This window comes from Macrobrachium nipponense, chromosome 5, assembly GCF_015104395.2.
Source record: "Macrobrachium nipponense isolate FS-2020 chromosome 5, ASM1510439v2, whole genome shotgun sequence".
Lineage (NCBI taxonomy): Eukaryota > Metazoa > Arthropoda > Malacostraca > Decapoda > Palaemonidae > Macrobrachium > Macrobrachium nipponense.
In genome coordinates this window covers 75,714,148-75,729,640 of record NC_061107.1, presented here as the reverse complement: position 1 = coordinate 75,729,640, position 15,493 = coordinate 75,714,148, and the positions used below count along the sequence as shown (strand labels likewise).

The 15,493-nt window shown below is 35.9% G+C and overlaps 1 protein-coding gene across 1 annotated transcript in view; it reads right to left on the bottom strand.

Annotated features, from left to right (window-relative positions):
* Nucleotides 1-4,846: 4,846 nt before the first annotated feature.
* The window catches only part of LOC135215415 (uncharacterized), a 23,370-nt gene continuing 12,723 nt past the window's right edge, over nt 4,847-15,493 (bottom strand). Inside the window, exons 3-4 of the mRNA XM_064250027.1 lie at nt 11,621-11,760; nt 4,847-10,590 (exon numbers count right to left, since the gene is read on the bottom strand). Of these exons, the coding sequence (XP_064106097.1) occupies nt 10,140-10,590; nt 11,621-11,760 (591 nt within the window). The 3' untranslated portion in view covers nt 4,847-10,139. The remainder of the gene's footprint in view (nt 10,591-11,620; nt 11,761-15,493) is intronic.

Here is a 15,493-nt window from a genome sequence, read left to right as displayed (position 1 = left end):
AACGTTTTTTCATTGCTGGGTCCAACAGCTCAATGGGAAAAGAAGGTACAATACCCTAACACTTTTCAAGTAGCTATTTACACTGTAAAGCAACTAGTTTTCTGAAAAACCCATGCCAACAGACATAACACGTTTTTCATTGCTCTGTCCAACAGCACAATGGGAAAAGAGGGTACAATAGAACTCTTCAAGTAGCTACTTACAAAAATGCTGACTGATATCAAAGTCCGATCAATGTTTCAACACCAAAACCCCTGGAGCCTTGTCTTCAGTTCGTTTACGAGGCCGCCTCAAATTGTGCTAAAATTGCAAACCACGCGCTCGCTGTATCATGCAGATGTAGACGAAATTTTTCTGGCCCTAAATCAGGGGTTCCCAACCTGGGGTACATGTAACCCCAGCGGTACATTTGTACTCTTCAAGGGGTCCATTGGATCCGAGAATAGCCAGTACCGTGCAATACATTAATCTGCATTGAGACCGCACAATGTTGTGTCTTTCTTTTTATTTAATGGCCTCATTTTATATAGTAAGCAAAGCTTTTACTGAAGTTATATCAAGGGTAGGGAGAAAACAATTTATTTTCCACTACTATGGAACTTCCCGTGACTGGCGGCACGGTGACTCTGGCTTGAGTCACTCAGTCTTACTGACCCTCACAGCTAGTAAAGGTGTGATAATATCACAATATCGATTTCATTGTTTCGTTTTTAATCCTCAATTTTTAGAGGTATACACAGGAATCTACAAAAATGTCCAAGGGGCAGTACTGAAGAAAAAAAAGGTTGGGAACCCCTGCCCTATATACACCAAATGATTTCGATTTCAAAGTTTTCTACATTGTTGTCATTTTCTACTGTCATCAATAAAATTGGAATGATTACAAGCCCCTGTTTTATTGTCTCATTCACACAAGTTTATGACGCGGTTTAAGGCTTTAATGGTTTATCTATCTACTTTTTAATGCAATCCCGTAAAGATTTTACCAAACAGGGAGGAACCCTGGTACGTTAAACGTAACTAAACAACACACTTACTTATTTATTCCACTCTTTTCACATATTGATGAAGAATATGTAAAGACTTCTTAAACATTCTACTTGGGCACATTGAAGGGAATCAAGTTTTACTTGCCTAAACTACCGCTGCTGATCTGCACAGAGAAAGAGGAAAAAACTGATGGGGGAAGCAAACAACCATTATATATACATATATATATATAATAAAGTTTGTGTCACCTATCATCGTTTTACTCTTACTATATATGGTATAGTATATATATATATATATATATATATATATATATATATATATAACATATATATTCATTTATTTTAAAGAGGAGGAATTCAAAGCAACAACAGTAATCAAATTTGAATAACGAACTCTTCTTCTTTCAACCTTATTAATCCCACTGTATAGCAGGGTCGGCCGCTCCAGTGAACTTTCTCCATCTACTTCGCTTCCTTGCATCTTCTTCCCCCCGAGTTCCACCTCACCCATATCCCTACCACCACATCTGATCAGCTGACGCCCAACGCTCCTCCTCCCCATCACTGGCAGTCCTTAGCTCACGTGATTGGTTGCATTTCCACAGTGTGGAGAAGTTTAAACGAAAGCTAGACAAAATCATTAGGACACTGTGAATGAACAGTAAAACCTGCTCCTACAGATAAGTGAACACACGATGTCTCCTCTTAGGATGGACTAATAAGATTTTGACGACATCCTAATCCTTGTAACTCTTCTTATTACATGGCCATAGTATCCCGGACGAGCTTCCCTGGCTGTGCATTCTTCTAAAATGGAAGAGGAATTTAAGAATCCCGAGCAAGGGAAATGAAGGCATGACAAAACCAACTGATATTACGTATCTTTTCTTACATTGTACATATCTAAGGGAAATCAGGGTGACTAATTACAAGAAACCGACGGAATGCTTAAAGCACGTAACCTCCAAGGATTAAGGAGAAATTTTCGAATTAGTCACATCTGAAAAACCATGAATATTGATGTAATAAAACAACATTACTGTGGCTTGAAAACTGGAAGGATAGATTGTTTCTGTAACGAACAATGAAAAGTGGAACCCTCCATTAAAGGTACAGCTGAGAAGACAGCTCAAAAGAGAATTATACAATTTATATATACATCATGTAAACAACACCTAAAGTGTTCACCGAAGAAAGATCTGGGTGCAGCAAATACGGGAATTTCACTTTCAAAGCTAAAGAAAATCAACATCAGTAACTAGCTATCTCACGTTATGTTAGAAAACGTTCAATAGGCAGAGATTTATTGAAAAACGCATACACAGACATCAGACTGGAGCGTTAGAGCAAAGAAAGGCTATTGAGAATAAAAAAAATCTAAAAGAAAATCGCTCATTTGAGCAGAAATAGTGAGCTATGACTTACACAAAATCCTAAACTGGTGAAGATATTATTACCATATCCACCTTATTCTGAGGTTTCATCTTGTACGTGATTTAGTTATTAAACAAAATTTATTACTTTATTATTTTTAAGCAAGCTTCTTGAATTGTATTTTGCGTTTATGGAGACTGCGATGGAATACACGAACTTATTTACTGCCTAATGAAACTTCTGCAGTGTTAGAACACATGTATAGTACTAATATTCCACATGGACAAACATTAGCAAGTAACAACCCTTCAAATTTGTCGAACAGTAAAGTAAGCCCCGCAAAATAGAAGGAACGTAAACTTCCCAAGAAGAGAGGGTCCTCATGCGAGGATAAAAAGAAAAGAGGGAGAAGCAGAATGATTACATATAAATCAACAAAAAGAATCATTATTTATACACGAAAACTATAATAAGAATCAGAAAAAATTCTGGCAATTTTGCACGGTGCTTTAACAGATTACTTTGGGACCATGCACTGTAACAATGTGGACATGTCACGCAAGCAAAGTAGCTCGCACTAGTTACTGGAGTACAGGCACTGGAGGTGTTAACATTAGTTCTCTGTTGAAAAAGAACTTGTGAAAGAAGGCAAAACGGGACATCTTGGCAAAGCTTTGCATCGTAATCACCACTGGAGGGAGATAGGACGCCACCACCTATGCCATTCTTGTTACAAAAAGTGAAATGCCTCGGAAGCTGCTAACACATAAAGAGAATACAAGACCTCAAACCATGTGGCATTAACGACCATCTCCATGCAGATATATGAAACTTTAACTACTAGTTTATAGGCAGTACCACAAGCTACCTATTCTTCTAGGCGCTGAAGAACAAAGCTTGTAGTCGAAGATGGCACCATGTATTGTCAGATATTCAGATATTCAGCGTCATGAAGTACATCATCACTTATGCAAAGCAAATCGTGAGGCGAGAGGAAAATGTGAGATCAGTTAGTCAATGGAGTCTTAGTTTTGCATCTTCTCAACCCTTTCTTTTCTTCACTGACCACATCACTTCCCGATCCATTCTAGATTTCTGTTTATGCTCACAGCAACGTTACTTCACAGCTGAGAAGCGAAATATTGCGACAACAGTAGCACCGTCTGCATACCATCACCTTATTTTGTTGAAGAGCTTTCAAATCAATACAAATGCTTACAACAAAAGTCCCAGAACACTACAAGATAGGCCTACGCTCGCTAAAACTACCGTTAACAAGCACTCTGTTCAGTTGCTTTAAAAAGTGCGTATGACTCACACCCACTGTTAAAGTTGTCTTCGACGTAACCAGTTCGATTTAAAAGGACGTCATTAGTGCCAACTTGCTCCTACATGCATACTGGCAGTCAGGTAGTAGAAGTTCAGATTCAAAGTCCTAGACTGAAATAAGTGCTTAAGATAAACTTATCAGCAATCTTGCTAAGCCCAGGAAGGATCAAGACTTGCATATACCGATAATCGTTACAATTAGCATTTATGCAGTCTTTTGCACAAGACTGCATTGAACGACTGCTCATCTGAATAAATACGATTTTATTTCTCAATATTGAACTCGCACTAAAATTTTCATCGTGATTGAAAGTGTTCCTTCGTGTTTTTTTTTTTTAATTCGTAATGGTTGTTAATAGCAACCCTACAAATCCTCTTTAGAATATGTAGTCATGAGACAATGCAATACACAAAATTCACGCCACACCAGCCAGAATGTTACTGCCATTAAACGAAGTTGCTTTTAGTGGCATGCCGATATGCATCACTGACCGGGTAACTAGAACATACTACAGGTTGTAGATGCCTGGGGGGTAAAGCACTAATATATTCCTCCTTCATCTGGGAAAAGTTACTTTATAAATTTAGCTCAGGAAGTAACTGATCGTTATCCTGGCTGTACCCCCCAGGCATCTACAGCCTGTACTATGCTACAGTTAACCGGTCACTGATGCATAAGAAAAATGCAAGTAGAAAGAATATTCTCTTTACATCATTAGTAAGTACTTATGTAAAGTGATATATCAACTAATATATCTTGTGTGTTTCAACATATTTGACCGATTACTTTTGTCATTATAAATTAGCGTCGCAAAAACTATGGTGGTCGAGGCCCTCTCAACATGCCATAGCCATGGGTGCTATAGAGCGAGGTTTTGGTTCCAAGAAGGATCACACAACGAAATTCTGTGGAGTCCAAATGTCTCCTGAAAACAGTTTGATAATAATAAAATGGGCTGGTTGTTGGTGATATATATAGCGTGTTGGTGATATATATATATATATATATATATATATAGATATATATATATATATATATATAATGTGTGTATATATAAATATATATATATATATATATATATATATATATATAATAATATATATATATAATATAAATTAAGGCTAACCACCTCTTAAGAATTTCTGTTGTTATTTCCTTACTTCCTTTCACAAGTAACCAAATGTGCATAGTCGTATGAATCTCAAAAACAGAAAGTAAACAAATATAAGTGGGCAGGTTGCTTGCTAAGACGTGACTTGCATTACTCTTGAATAATGTTTGGAGATATGTAACAAAAACGTTAACAGAGCATCAGTGTCACAAACATCGCAGCACTGATAAGTGCCACATGGCGGAGGAGGCATCCACGAAATGTCAAAAGATTCTCACTGATAACTGACGTGGAGTGTATCTTTCGCCTCTTTTATAAACAGTGAGTTGCTCAACACAAGATAGAGTATACCACAAGATAGAATATACCACAAGATAGAATACATCACAAGATAGACTATAACACAAGATAGAATATACCACAAGATAGAATATAACACAAGATACAATATACCACAATATAGAATATACCACAAGCCACTGTTGCTGTGCCATACTATCTTTTTTTTCAGATATTTTTTCAGATAACTTCAGTCCCAAAGATGCTGCTTCCCTTCAAGAACAAGTTATAAAGCACTATTACTGAAAATGTTTAAAAAAAACTTTGCACAAAAATCTCTATAAACAGTAATCTTAACCCCTTCTACGGATAATGCACGAATTTATGTTAATCATTTAAAAACCTGGGATCTTTTTCATACAAGAAAGCTTTTCAGACATTCTTTAAAATTTACCTCAATGATCTTCATTTCTTACATTCACAGTTTATTTTACAATCTACACACGATGGACGATCTGAAGGGAAAGTCTGAAACTAAACCTTGTGATATAAAATAATGACGCACAGGTGGTGGGCGGTTGTGGGATTTTTATCAGTAGCATTTATTGTGTTTTATCAGCACCTTGTGAGCATCTTGTGATACTTCATTGAGAATATTCAAAGCTTGTGTTTCGGAGTACAGGACTTTGTTGAAAATTCCTGACAACTTGGTTAATAGGACCTTGTATGAAATGATTCATGACTCGTGCTCGTTGCTTCAAAGGATGACGAGCTAGACAAGACACCAGCCGAGTCTAGACTCGCACTACAGGCCTCTGTGAAGCATCCTATAAAACAGAGACAAGTTTACCTCCTTGGAGAGATGTTTTTGCAATCCTACGGTTTCTCAATGTACTGTTTTCTGTGATGGCTGGCTGTGAACGAGTGCAACCATACTCTCTCAATGAACGCAATGTCAAGTGAGCATGAAAGTGCTCAAGAAAAAAGGCATCAATACTCGACAACAACTATGGATTGTACTACTGCAGAAAGTAAGGCTTCAACGTCTTATAAAAATTCTAAAATACTTTCCATAGTTTGAGGTTTCTAGTAAAACTAATTCATCCACCACGGACATTTCCAAATATTGAACACTAGCTAATCTATTGTCTCCTCTTGGTCCTTTGATGTACAAGTAATTCTAAAGCATGGCAATTGGTTGGACAAAACTCTTCACAAATCACTTAGACTAGAAACACATCAGGTTAAGTCACATACAGTATATAGAACTTTGTTCAGTACCTGGTATAGACTAATTTCAGCACTCACTGTGGCTAGTACAGGCTTTAAACTGCTTTGTAAAAATGTCTGTCTCAGACTGTCTTCTAAGCACCTACAGAAAATCAACATGAGCATTGTTTTGCATCAATGAAATCGAAAACACCATACAAACAAACTCACTCAAGATGAACTGCAACTATCAAAATGTTAGTTACTCAGAAATGATTTCTTGACAAGATAATGCTCAATCTCTGAAGATATGTTTAAATTATTCTTTGGCATTTACAGCAACAAAATTTTCAGAACCTATTGGCTAAATCCTTGTCCTTTATTACTCAAACGGTAAGTCCTACCAGTCTTCAATACATCAGCTGGCTTCTGCCAGAGACAAACTGTTTAGAACTTGAATGACACTTTATAATATATACACTCAACAAAACACTCATTAAAGAAGCATCTAAAATTAACAATGTACAATACAAAAACCTACTTGTGACAATATGGTACATGATGTTCAAGAATACATGGTATTTACGTATACAACAATCATTTGTTATACTAATAAGGGTATTTATCATGGGCATAGTCCCTATATTATTTACACGGAATGCAGATAAAATATTGCCAGAATGTAGCAATGAACAGACTTTACAGCCACTATACTTAGGAGTTACAAGGTTATACCAGTGATTTCATAATTCAGTCATAATTTCTTCACAATCTGCAGAACTTCTACAAATGTTTGGAAAGAAATTTCATTCTCTAATAACAAATCAGCTACAAAAAAATTCAAGACAACAAAAAATATTGTCTGGCAACATAGGCAAGGAGAACCGATTACGCATTACCTATAAACACTATCACAACACCATGAAATTTCAAAAATCTAAGCGTATGACAATCTCCCTGACAGTGTTATGAGAAAAATTCAATCTTCGAGTGTTTTATATTTACCCTAAATTCCTTATTGGACTGGTGACAGTGATAGTCTACTACAAACAAAGTTATTTATTCCAGCTTTATTTATAAGCCACATTTCAAGAATCACAAGACAATTTATTTCTTGGTAAAGTCGGCGGCAAGTTATTAAGGCAATTGCTTTCCTTAATTGCATATATTCTGAAGACCTTTAACGCATCACTAATACTTCTCTAATAACCTCTAAAAAAGGCATTTCATAGCAATGAAGAAGGTACCATAATTCATTGAAGACGATGGCTTTCGAGATGAGGTTGCTAACCATGAATGGTGAGTTAGATGAAGAGAGGCAAAGCTGGTTACAATTCAAGTTCAGCACCATTCAGTCATTTGCACTAACACAAGCAAATTTCTGTGTTCGAGGTTTACAGTATTCCAAAGGCATTTGATGTCTACGACTATGGTTACCTGTGATTTACATCTCCCAACAATATACTACTGTAGTGTGAACTAAGACATGACACCTGCTGCTCTGAAGTCTACTCTAAATGGCCAAACATTAATAACAAGTAGTAAGGATCAAAATTAAATAATAAACGAAGAACTGATAAGTTTCCCATTTCCAAGTCAGTTCAATGACAACTAACAATGTTGGTACTGTCATGCATTGTGCAACAAGCTGTTCGTGTTTTCGTTTCCAGTGCTGAAAAACCGGCCTATCCGGCTTATGGTGGGCTATAAAATCATTGAAATCAAGAAATAACTTGTAATAAAGGCTGAGAGTAGTATCAAAGAAATAATAAGGTTCGTCTTCTGATATCTGACAAAAACAACAAAAATTCAGCTGGAAAAGGCTTTTATGAACATATTTGTAATATACTTTTACACCATATGAAATATTGAACCAATTCCACCTCTCAATTAAACCAAGAGGGCAGCGGAATGAAAAATTAACATGAAACTGCATAGTCTCTCTCTCTCATTTTTTTAACCTTTTCTAAACCCGAAAAGCAATATCAACGCATATACCTGTAACACTATAATCTCCATTCTATTTTATTCTTCTGGTATTTAGACAGCGAATATTTGTGGAATATATCTCAGAGAGTAATTCAATACATTTTGAAAAATAAATTCTCTAATATTTTTACTAAGAGAGAAATCTTGTTTAGATCTGCGCTAATACCTCACGGCCTCTCTCTCTCATTTTTGAAAACTTGATCTTTCGCATCCTTTCTAATTCTCAAAAACAATCAAATTAATGTTATACTTTGCAACTGCTCAATCCATCTGCTTTCAAAAGTACTATAAGTCATTACGCTATGGTTTGTATGTAGGTGTTTTTACGTTACATAGAACCAGTGGTTATTCTGCAACGGGACCAACGGCTTTACGTGACTTCCGAATCACGTCGAGAGTGAACTTTTATCACCAGAAATACACATCTCTAATACCTCAATGGAATGTCAAACAATTACCTCTTTGTACCTCTTTGTAAATGGTCCACTACCTTATGATCTCAAGGTATGAATATGTACTTGGGAATGTCTACAATGCGAGGATTTCATCGAAGGTCATGTTTTGATCTTGACCTGCGTCTTTACACTACAATATCACAGTATGTCTCAAAAAAAAAAAAAACCTACTGATATGAAATTTTCCCACGTATCCCTCAAACGTTTCAGAAGATAATCAGTCGAATAAGAGTAAAATCAGATTAAAAACATTCAACACGAAATTGGAATTACTCGGGTAACTTTAGATGAATACGTAAAAAAAATCAATTAAAACAATGTACCATAGGCTCTTTATAATTCCTTTACGACCAATCTGCGAAAAAGATTCTACTGAGAAGAGTATACTGTTTAATATTTTGAACTGAATACTGAATTTAGGCCAAAGGCCAAGCACTGGGACCTATATGAGGTCATTCACCGCTGAAATGGAAATTGACAGTAAAAGGTTTGAAAGGTGTAACTGGAGGAAAACCTCATAGCCGTTGCACTATGAATCAATTGTTAAAAGTAAGTGAAGATGCCAAAAGGTCACGACTGGGAAGGAACAAAACCATTCTTAAATAGAGGTGGACAAAGGTCAAGTTTCCAGCACTGGGTATCAAAAAGATCCGTGATTTAAGCCAAAAATAAATTTCTGAGCTCGGATAGAACTTTCCTTTAAGTAGCTGCTCATGGCATAATTGTTATTTTCTAATTGAAGCAATAAAAAAAATATTGCTTTACATCAACAATAAACGAATTGAACTCAAGGATATTCGGTACATTGCAGATTTTCCATTACATCTATAATTTTACCAGACTAACGTATTAATATTCTTGCCTTCAGTAAAATTTGAGCTCATTATTACGCAACACAGCACAGTACTAGATTGTAAGTATGCCCGCAGTATATCTGTGGGTGTCAGAGAGAGAGAGAGAGAGAGAGAGAGAGAGAGAGAGAGAGAGAGAGAGAGAGAGAGAGAGAGAGAGAGAGAGAGAGAGAGAGAGACTTATCAACAGTCATTAAAACCTATCACTGCAAATTCACATGAGTTTTATACATCTAGAGGGATGCAGTATTTTAAAATGGTAAAATAATGTTTTAAGGTTTGTATGTTTTCATTTGTTTGAAGGTCAAGAGGTGGAATTGTATGTCAAGTGCCTTAATTTCTCTTCAATTTAAAAAATGAAAGAGCCGATTCATTATCATTTGAAGCTTTATGAACTGAAGAACCTAAAAAAAACTGGATAACTACTAAGTGACTACAAAACCCTACAATGACGAGCATTTTATCTACACCGTATCAAACAACCTAATCTGCTCCTATTATAAAACTGCTTGCTGGATTGCGCGCGCAATTCGCGAGATAAACAAATACCTAAAACTGCGTCGTGTTGATGTAATGATTTCTGAAAGCATTGTTAGTGGCTATATTGATGGCATCTGTCGCAGAGTTGGTGACGGCGTAGGTCACCTCCGCGGAGAATTCCCTGGAGGACATTAGGTCGTGTCTCGCAATGGTGTTGGGCGAAGCGGAGATGGGCGTCGTTGCACTTGGGGTCACAGAGTAGGGCGTTTCGGCCCCCGGGGTATTCATGTTGGGCGTCATGAAGTTTGGGGTGCCGCCGTTGGGCGTGATGGCGGCATTGGGCGTCTCCTCGCCCGGTGTAGGAACTTCGTAGATGGCACTGTAGGAAGGACACGGGGATACGGTGACGTTGGTCTCGTAGGCTGGGTCGTCGGGTACGATGCTGTACAAGACGGGGAGTGGGGAGGGCGGCTTCCCTCTCCCCTCTCCCCCTTCGCCCAACTCTGCTGCAGGGGGGCACCTGGGGGAGATGAACACCTATTACAAATTAAACCGTGGCCACTGGGTCTATCCACCTAGCAATCTTGTTCTCATATCTTGGGATATATATATATATATATATATATATATATATATATATATATAAAATATATATATATAATATATAATTATATATATATAATACATATAATATAGAATATAGAATATATATATATATATATATATATCATATATATATATATATATATATATATATATATATATATATATATATCCTGCCTTCCAAAGTCCTGAGTTTGACTTTAATTCCTTTGTGATTACAAAGAAGGTCCTCCCCTCATTTGATTCCTGCTTTGCTTGTTAATTAGATCAGCAATTAAAAATTCATCAGTAAATTTATTCCGTGCATCATGTATTCTCATGATGAATAGTCAAAATGAAACTAATGATATAATTTATCAACAGAGTTAAATAATCACAATAAGGAGGTGTGAACTGCAATAGTAGTCTGAAGTACCCACTTCAATAACTGCTACCCTGACCACGGGCAACACCATATCATTACGAAATACCAAAATAGTAAAAATTTTATGTAACTCATTCAAATGTCCACGGGCTTCCTGGTAATTGGAATCTTCATGAAAAAATTATGACGATGAGGATGATAAATCTGTTTTCATGTGTAAAAAAAAAAATTATTTGTTCCAGCATCTGATAGCTCTTTTGCGTCCTAGACAGGATTCGTGCATAGCAAACTGAGACATTTCTAACATGAATTTCTGGGAGGAATTGTTTACTTTAGTACTTATAGATATCTGTCTTCATTCACATTCACAAATAAATTGACTACATCCACATATTCGCCCGAGCTGTGTCTTTCTGCTGGTATTTCAGGAGACATCTGCACACCTGTGTGACCATGAAACAGGTGTTACCAATATATCTGCAATAGCATTTACCTGCTTGCAAAAGCAAATAGCACGATTCATGTCCCTGACCAATGCATTTCTCACCTCTTCAACACATTCCCCTCTTCTTCACAGACATACCTGACACATCTCCTCACAAAGATGACGATGCCCACAAGAGCGAATATGGAGAGGGAGAGAGAGAAGAAAACAATAGAATCATTGGTATGATTCCTATCTCTCTGGTGAGGTCCTCCCGATGGTCTGCTGTTGCCGGAGGCCTGTTGGAAATAAAGGACAAAGAATGTATACAGAATGTTATCAATTTCATCAAACACAGTCAGCCTTCAGAAGACAATTACACAAGACAATGAACAATGGCAAAAACCTGCTTGTTATGACATATTCTATTGTGGGAATAAACGAGACCACTGCTGCAGGACAACATAAACAATTAAGTGAATGCAAAAGATAACATGTTGTAGTTTCAAGATACTGTGGTCGCTAAAAACTAGATTTGCATGAAACAGGATTTTAACACGACAATTATATATATATATATATATATATATATATATATATATATATATATATATATACATATATATCGGCAATCAGCAGGGTCCATCAAACACATAAAAAGTCCATGGTTTATTACAAAAACGTTTCGCACATAACTCAGTGCATCTTCAGTCTGTAAAATTAAAACATACTCATTAAAATATTATAAATAACATTAAAAAGTAAATAAAAATATCAAAAAATTGAAAAAACTTAAGAATTAACTTTACTTTAAAAAACCATCACAAGAATGTGTCAAAAGTAAAAGAGAGACCCAGTGCCTAACAACCTGTTAGAGTGGAGAAGGAAGAACGAATGACCAAGACTGCAGACCTACCCAAGACTTCAGTTATGCTAGATATAGAGGAGCAGCAGATACGTTGGAGTTTAAAGACGGAACCAGCCGTTTAATGTATAAAGACTCTAAGGGTGGTGAGGTAGTTACTGTGGCTTGTACCACCAAATAATAGAAAAATGTTTCTTATCAACTTGAATCCTGCATATGGACGCATGGTTCCTAATATTAGAGAATTCAGGTTTGCTAATTCTCTGTCCCGTTCTGAAACTATATCCCAGGTGACTGCAATATCTCATCTGCAACAACCTTCGGCAAGAACCAACATAAATACCGGGACATCCCGGGCACTTAAATTTGTAAATAATATTGGATCTCATGAAGGTCGGCAGTTTATCTTTGTGGTTGAAAAATGTGCAAGTCTTAAGAGGATTGATAGGGATAAGATGCATATTAAGGCAGCAAACTCTAGTTCAATAATGCGTTTCAATTCACTTAAGAAATTATTATCTGAGATAAAAGGGATGGTAGCGAATAACTTCTTCTTTTCTACGTTGTAAGAGGGAGTTGGCTTAAAAAATGTTTTTGAAAGCAGTCTGTTAATAATCTCTTATAAACCAAATTTTCTGAATAAGAGTTCTGCGAAAAGAAACTTACTAAAACTCTATTTCATTGTGAAAAAGTGACCAGCTTGAAGAGTAACGGATAGCCCTGTAAACCATATTGTAAATGGAATTCAATTTAAAATTCTTAAAACATGTACTATAAAAATTATTGGCAAGTCCCGTGTACGATTTTTTCCTGTATACCGACGTGGTAAATTCACCATTATCTCTACTGACTCTAATATCTAAGAAAGGCAGAGAGTTGTTACTTTCATTTTCCATAGTAAATTTCATATTTTGATGTTGTGTGTTGATGTAATCAAGGAACATCTTACTTTGCCAGGGCTCTTTGAATAACACGAAAGTGTCATCGACATATCTTCTATAGTATGTGGGCTTACACACATCTGGGCAGTTTGTTAAAAAAGTTTCCTCCAAAGAAGACATAAAAATGTTCGCAAAAACAGGTCCCAAAGGAGAACCCATAGCAACTCCATCGACCTGCGAGAAAAGTTGACCGTTTATTAAAAACAAACATAGAGTCTTGCACAGCAAGCTCAAGAAGCGTCTTGAAGAGTTGTCTGTTAAAACCATTAAAAGTTACATGATCTTCGTAAAAAATTTTATCTAAAATAATTTTAATAGTTTCGTTTAAAGGAACATTTGTAAAGAGAGATTCTACATCAAAACTGGTCATATGAAGATCACCATCCTGTAAAACTATTTGTTCTTGAAACTCATATCCATTTTAGTGTGAACTGGTTATAAGCAAAATCATTAAGCAAGTAACAAGATATTTAGATATTGAATAAGACTGGACTATTGTACGCTGCCATAATAGGTCTAATGGGAACACCATCCTTGTGTATTTTAGGGAGACCATATAAAATACTAAATGAAGAGCCTGTTACTAATAGTCTTTGGTAGGTGGCTTCATCTAAAATACCCTCATTTTTCAATTTTCTTAAGAATCGGTTAATTTTATCCTCCCTCTTATATATTTCTAAAAAATTTGGTTCACCGAGAGATTGAAATTTGGAGTTATCTGCAAGGATGAGATTAACCTTATCAATATATTCCTGCTTATTAAGCAGTACAACACCTTTACCCTTATCAGGTCTGCAAATGATCAGATCTTCACGTTTACCAAGATTCTTTAGTATATTCAGATCCTCTTTTTTAAAGAACGGGGTCCAAGACACTTTCAACTTCGTATAGGTCTTATGCAGCAAGAAAGATAATTTATGTTGTAAGCCAACTTAAGAAGGTCGGTTAAACCAGATTCAAACCCTTGAGTCTTTGAAACAGCATTTCAAAAGGAAAGTAAAAATCAGCATACTTAGGTCTGTAGGAAGGTAAACAAAAATCAAGGCCAAACGAAAGTAAAAATTCTTCCCTCTTGAAAGACATAATTGGAAAAATTAAAGATACAGTAATTTCTATTATTAAAGTTAGGAATAACAACACCTAGCGCTTTTAGTTTTTTTGATGTCGTGTTTGTACAGATGCTTAATGATTTTGCTTATAACCAGTTCACACTAAAAAATGGATATGAGTTTCAAGAACAAATAGTTTTACAGGATGGTGATCTTCATATGACCAGTTTTGATGTAGAATCTCTCTTTACAAATGTTCCTTTAAACGAAACTATTAAAATTATTTTAGATAAAATTTTTTACGAAGATCATGTAACTTTTAATGGTTTTAACAGACAACTCTTCAAGACGCTTCTTGAGCTTGCTGTGCAAGACTCTATGTTTGTTTTTAACGGTCAACTTTTCTCGCAGGTCGATGGAGTTGCTATGGGTTCTCCTTTGGGACCTGTTTTTGCGAACATTTTTATGTCTTCTTTGGAGGAAACTTTTTTAACAAACTGCCCAGATGTGTGTAAGCCCACATACTATAGAAGATATGTCGATGACACTTTCGTGTTATTCAAAGAGCCCTGGCAAAGTAAGATGTTCCTTGATTACATCAACACACAACATCAAAATATGAAATTTACTATGGAAAATGAAAGTAACAAACTCTCTGCCTTTCTTAGATATTAGAGTCAGTAGAGATAATGGTGAATTTACCACGTCGGTATACAGGAAAAAATCGTACACGGGACTTGCCAATAATTTTTATAGTACATGTTTTAAGAATTTTAAATTGAATTCCATTTACAATATGGTTTACAGGGCTATCCGTTACTCTTCAAGCTGGTCACTTTTTCACAATGAAATAGAGTTTTTAGTAAGTTTCTTTTCGCAGAACTCTTATTCAGAAAATTTGGTTTATAAGATTATTAACAGACTGCTTTCAAAAACATTTTTTAAGCCAAACTCCCTCTTACAACGTAGGAAAAGGAAGAAAAAGAAGAAGTTATCGCTACCATCCCTTTTATCTCAGATAATAATATTATTCTTAAGTGAATTTGAAACGCATTATTGAACTAGAGTTTGGCTGCCTTAATATGCATCTTATCTATCAATCCTCTTAAGACTTGCACATTTTTCAACCACAAAGATAAACTGCCGACCTTCATGAGATCCAATATTATTTACAAAT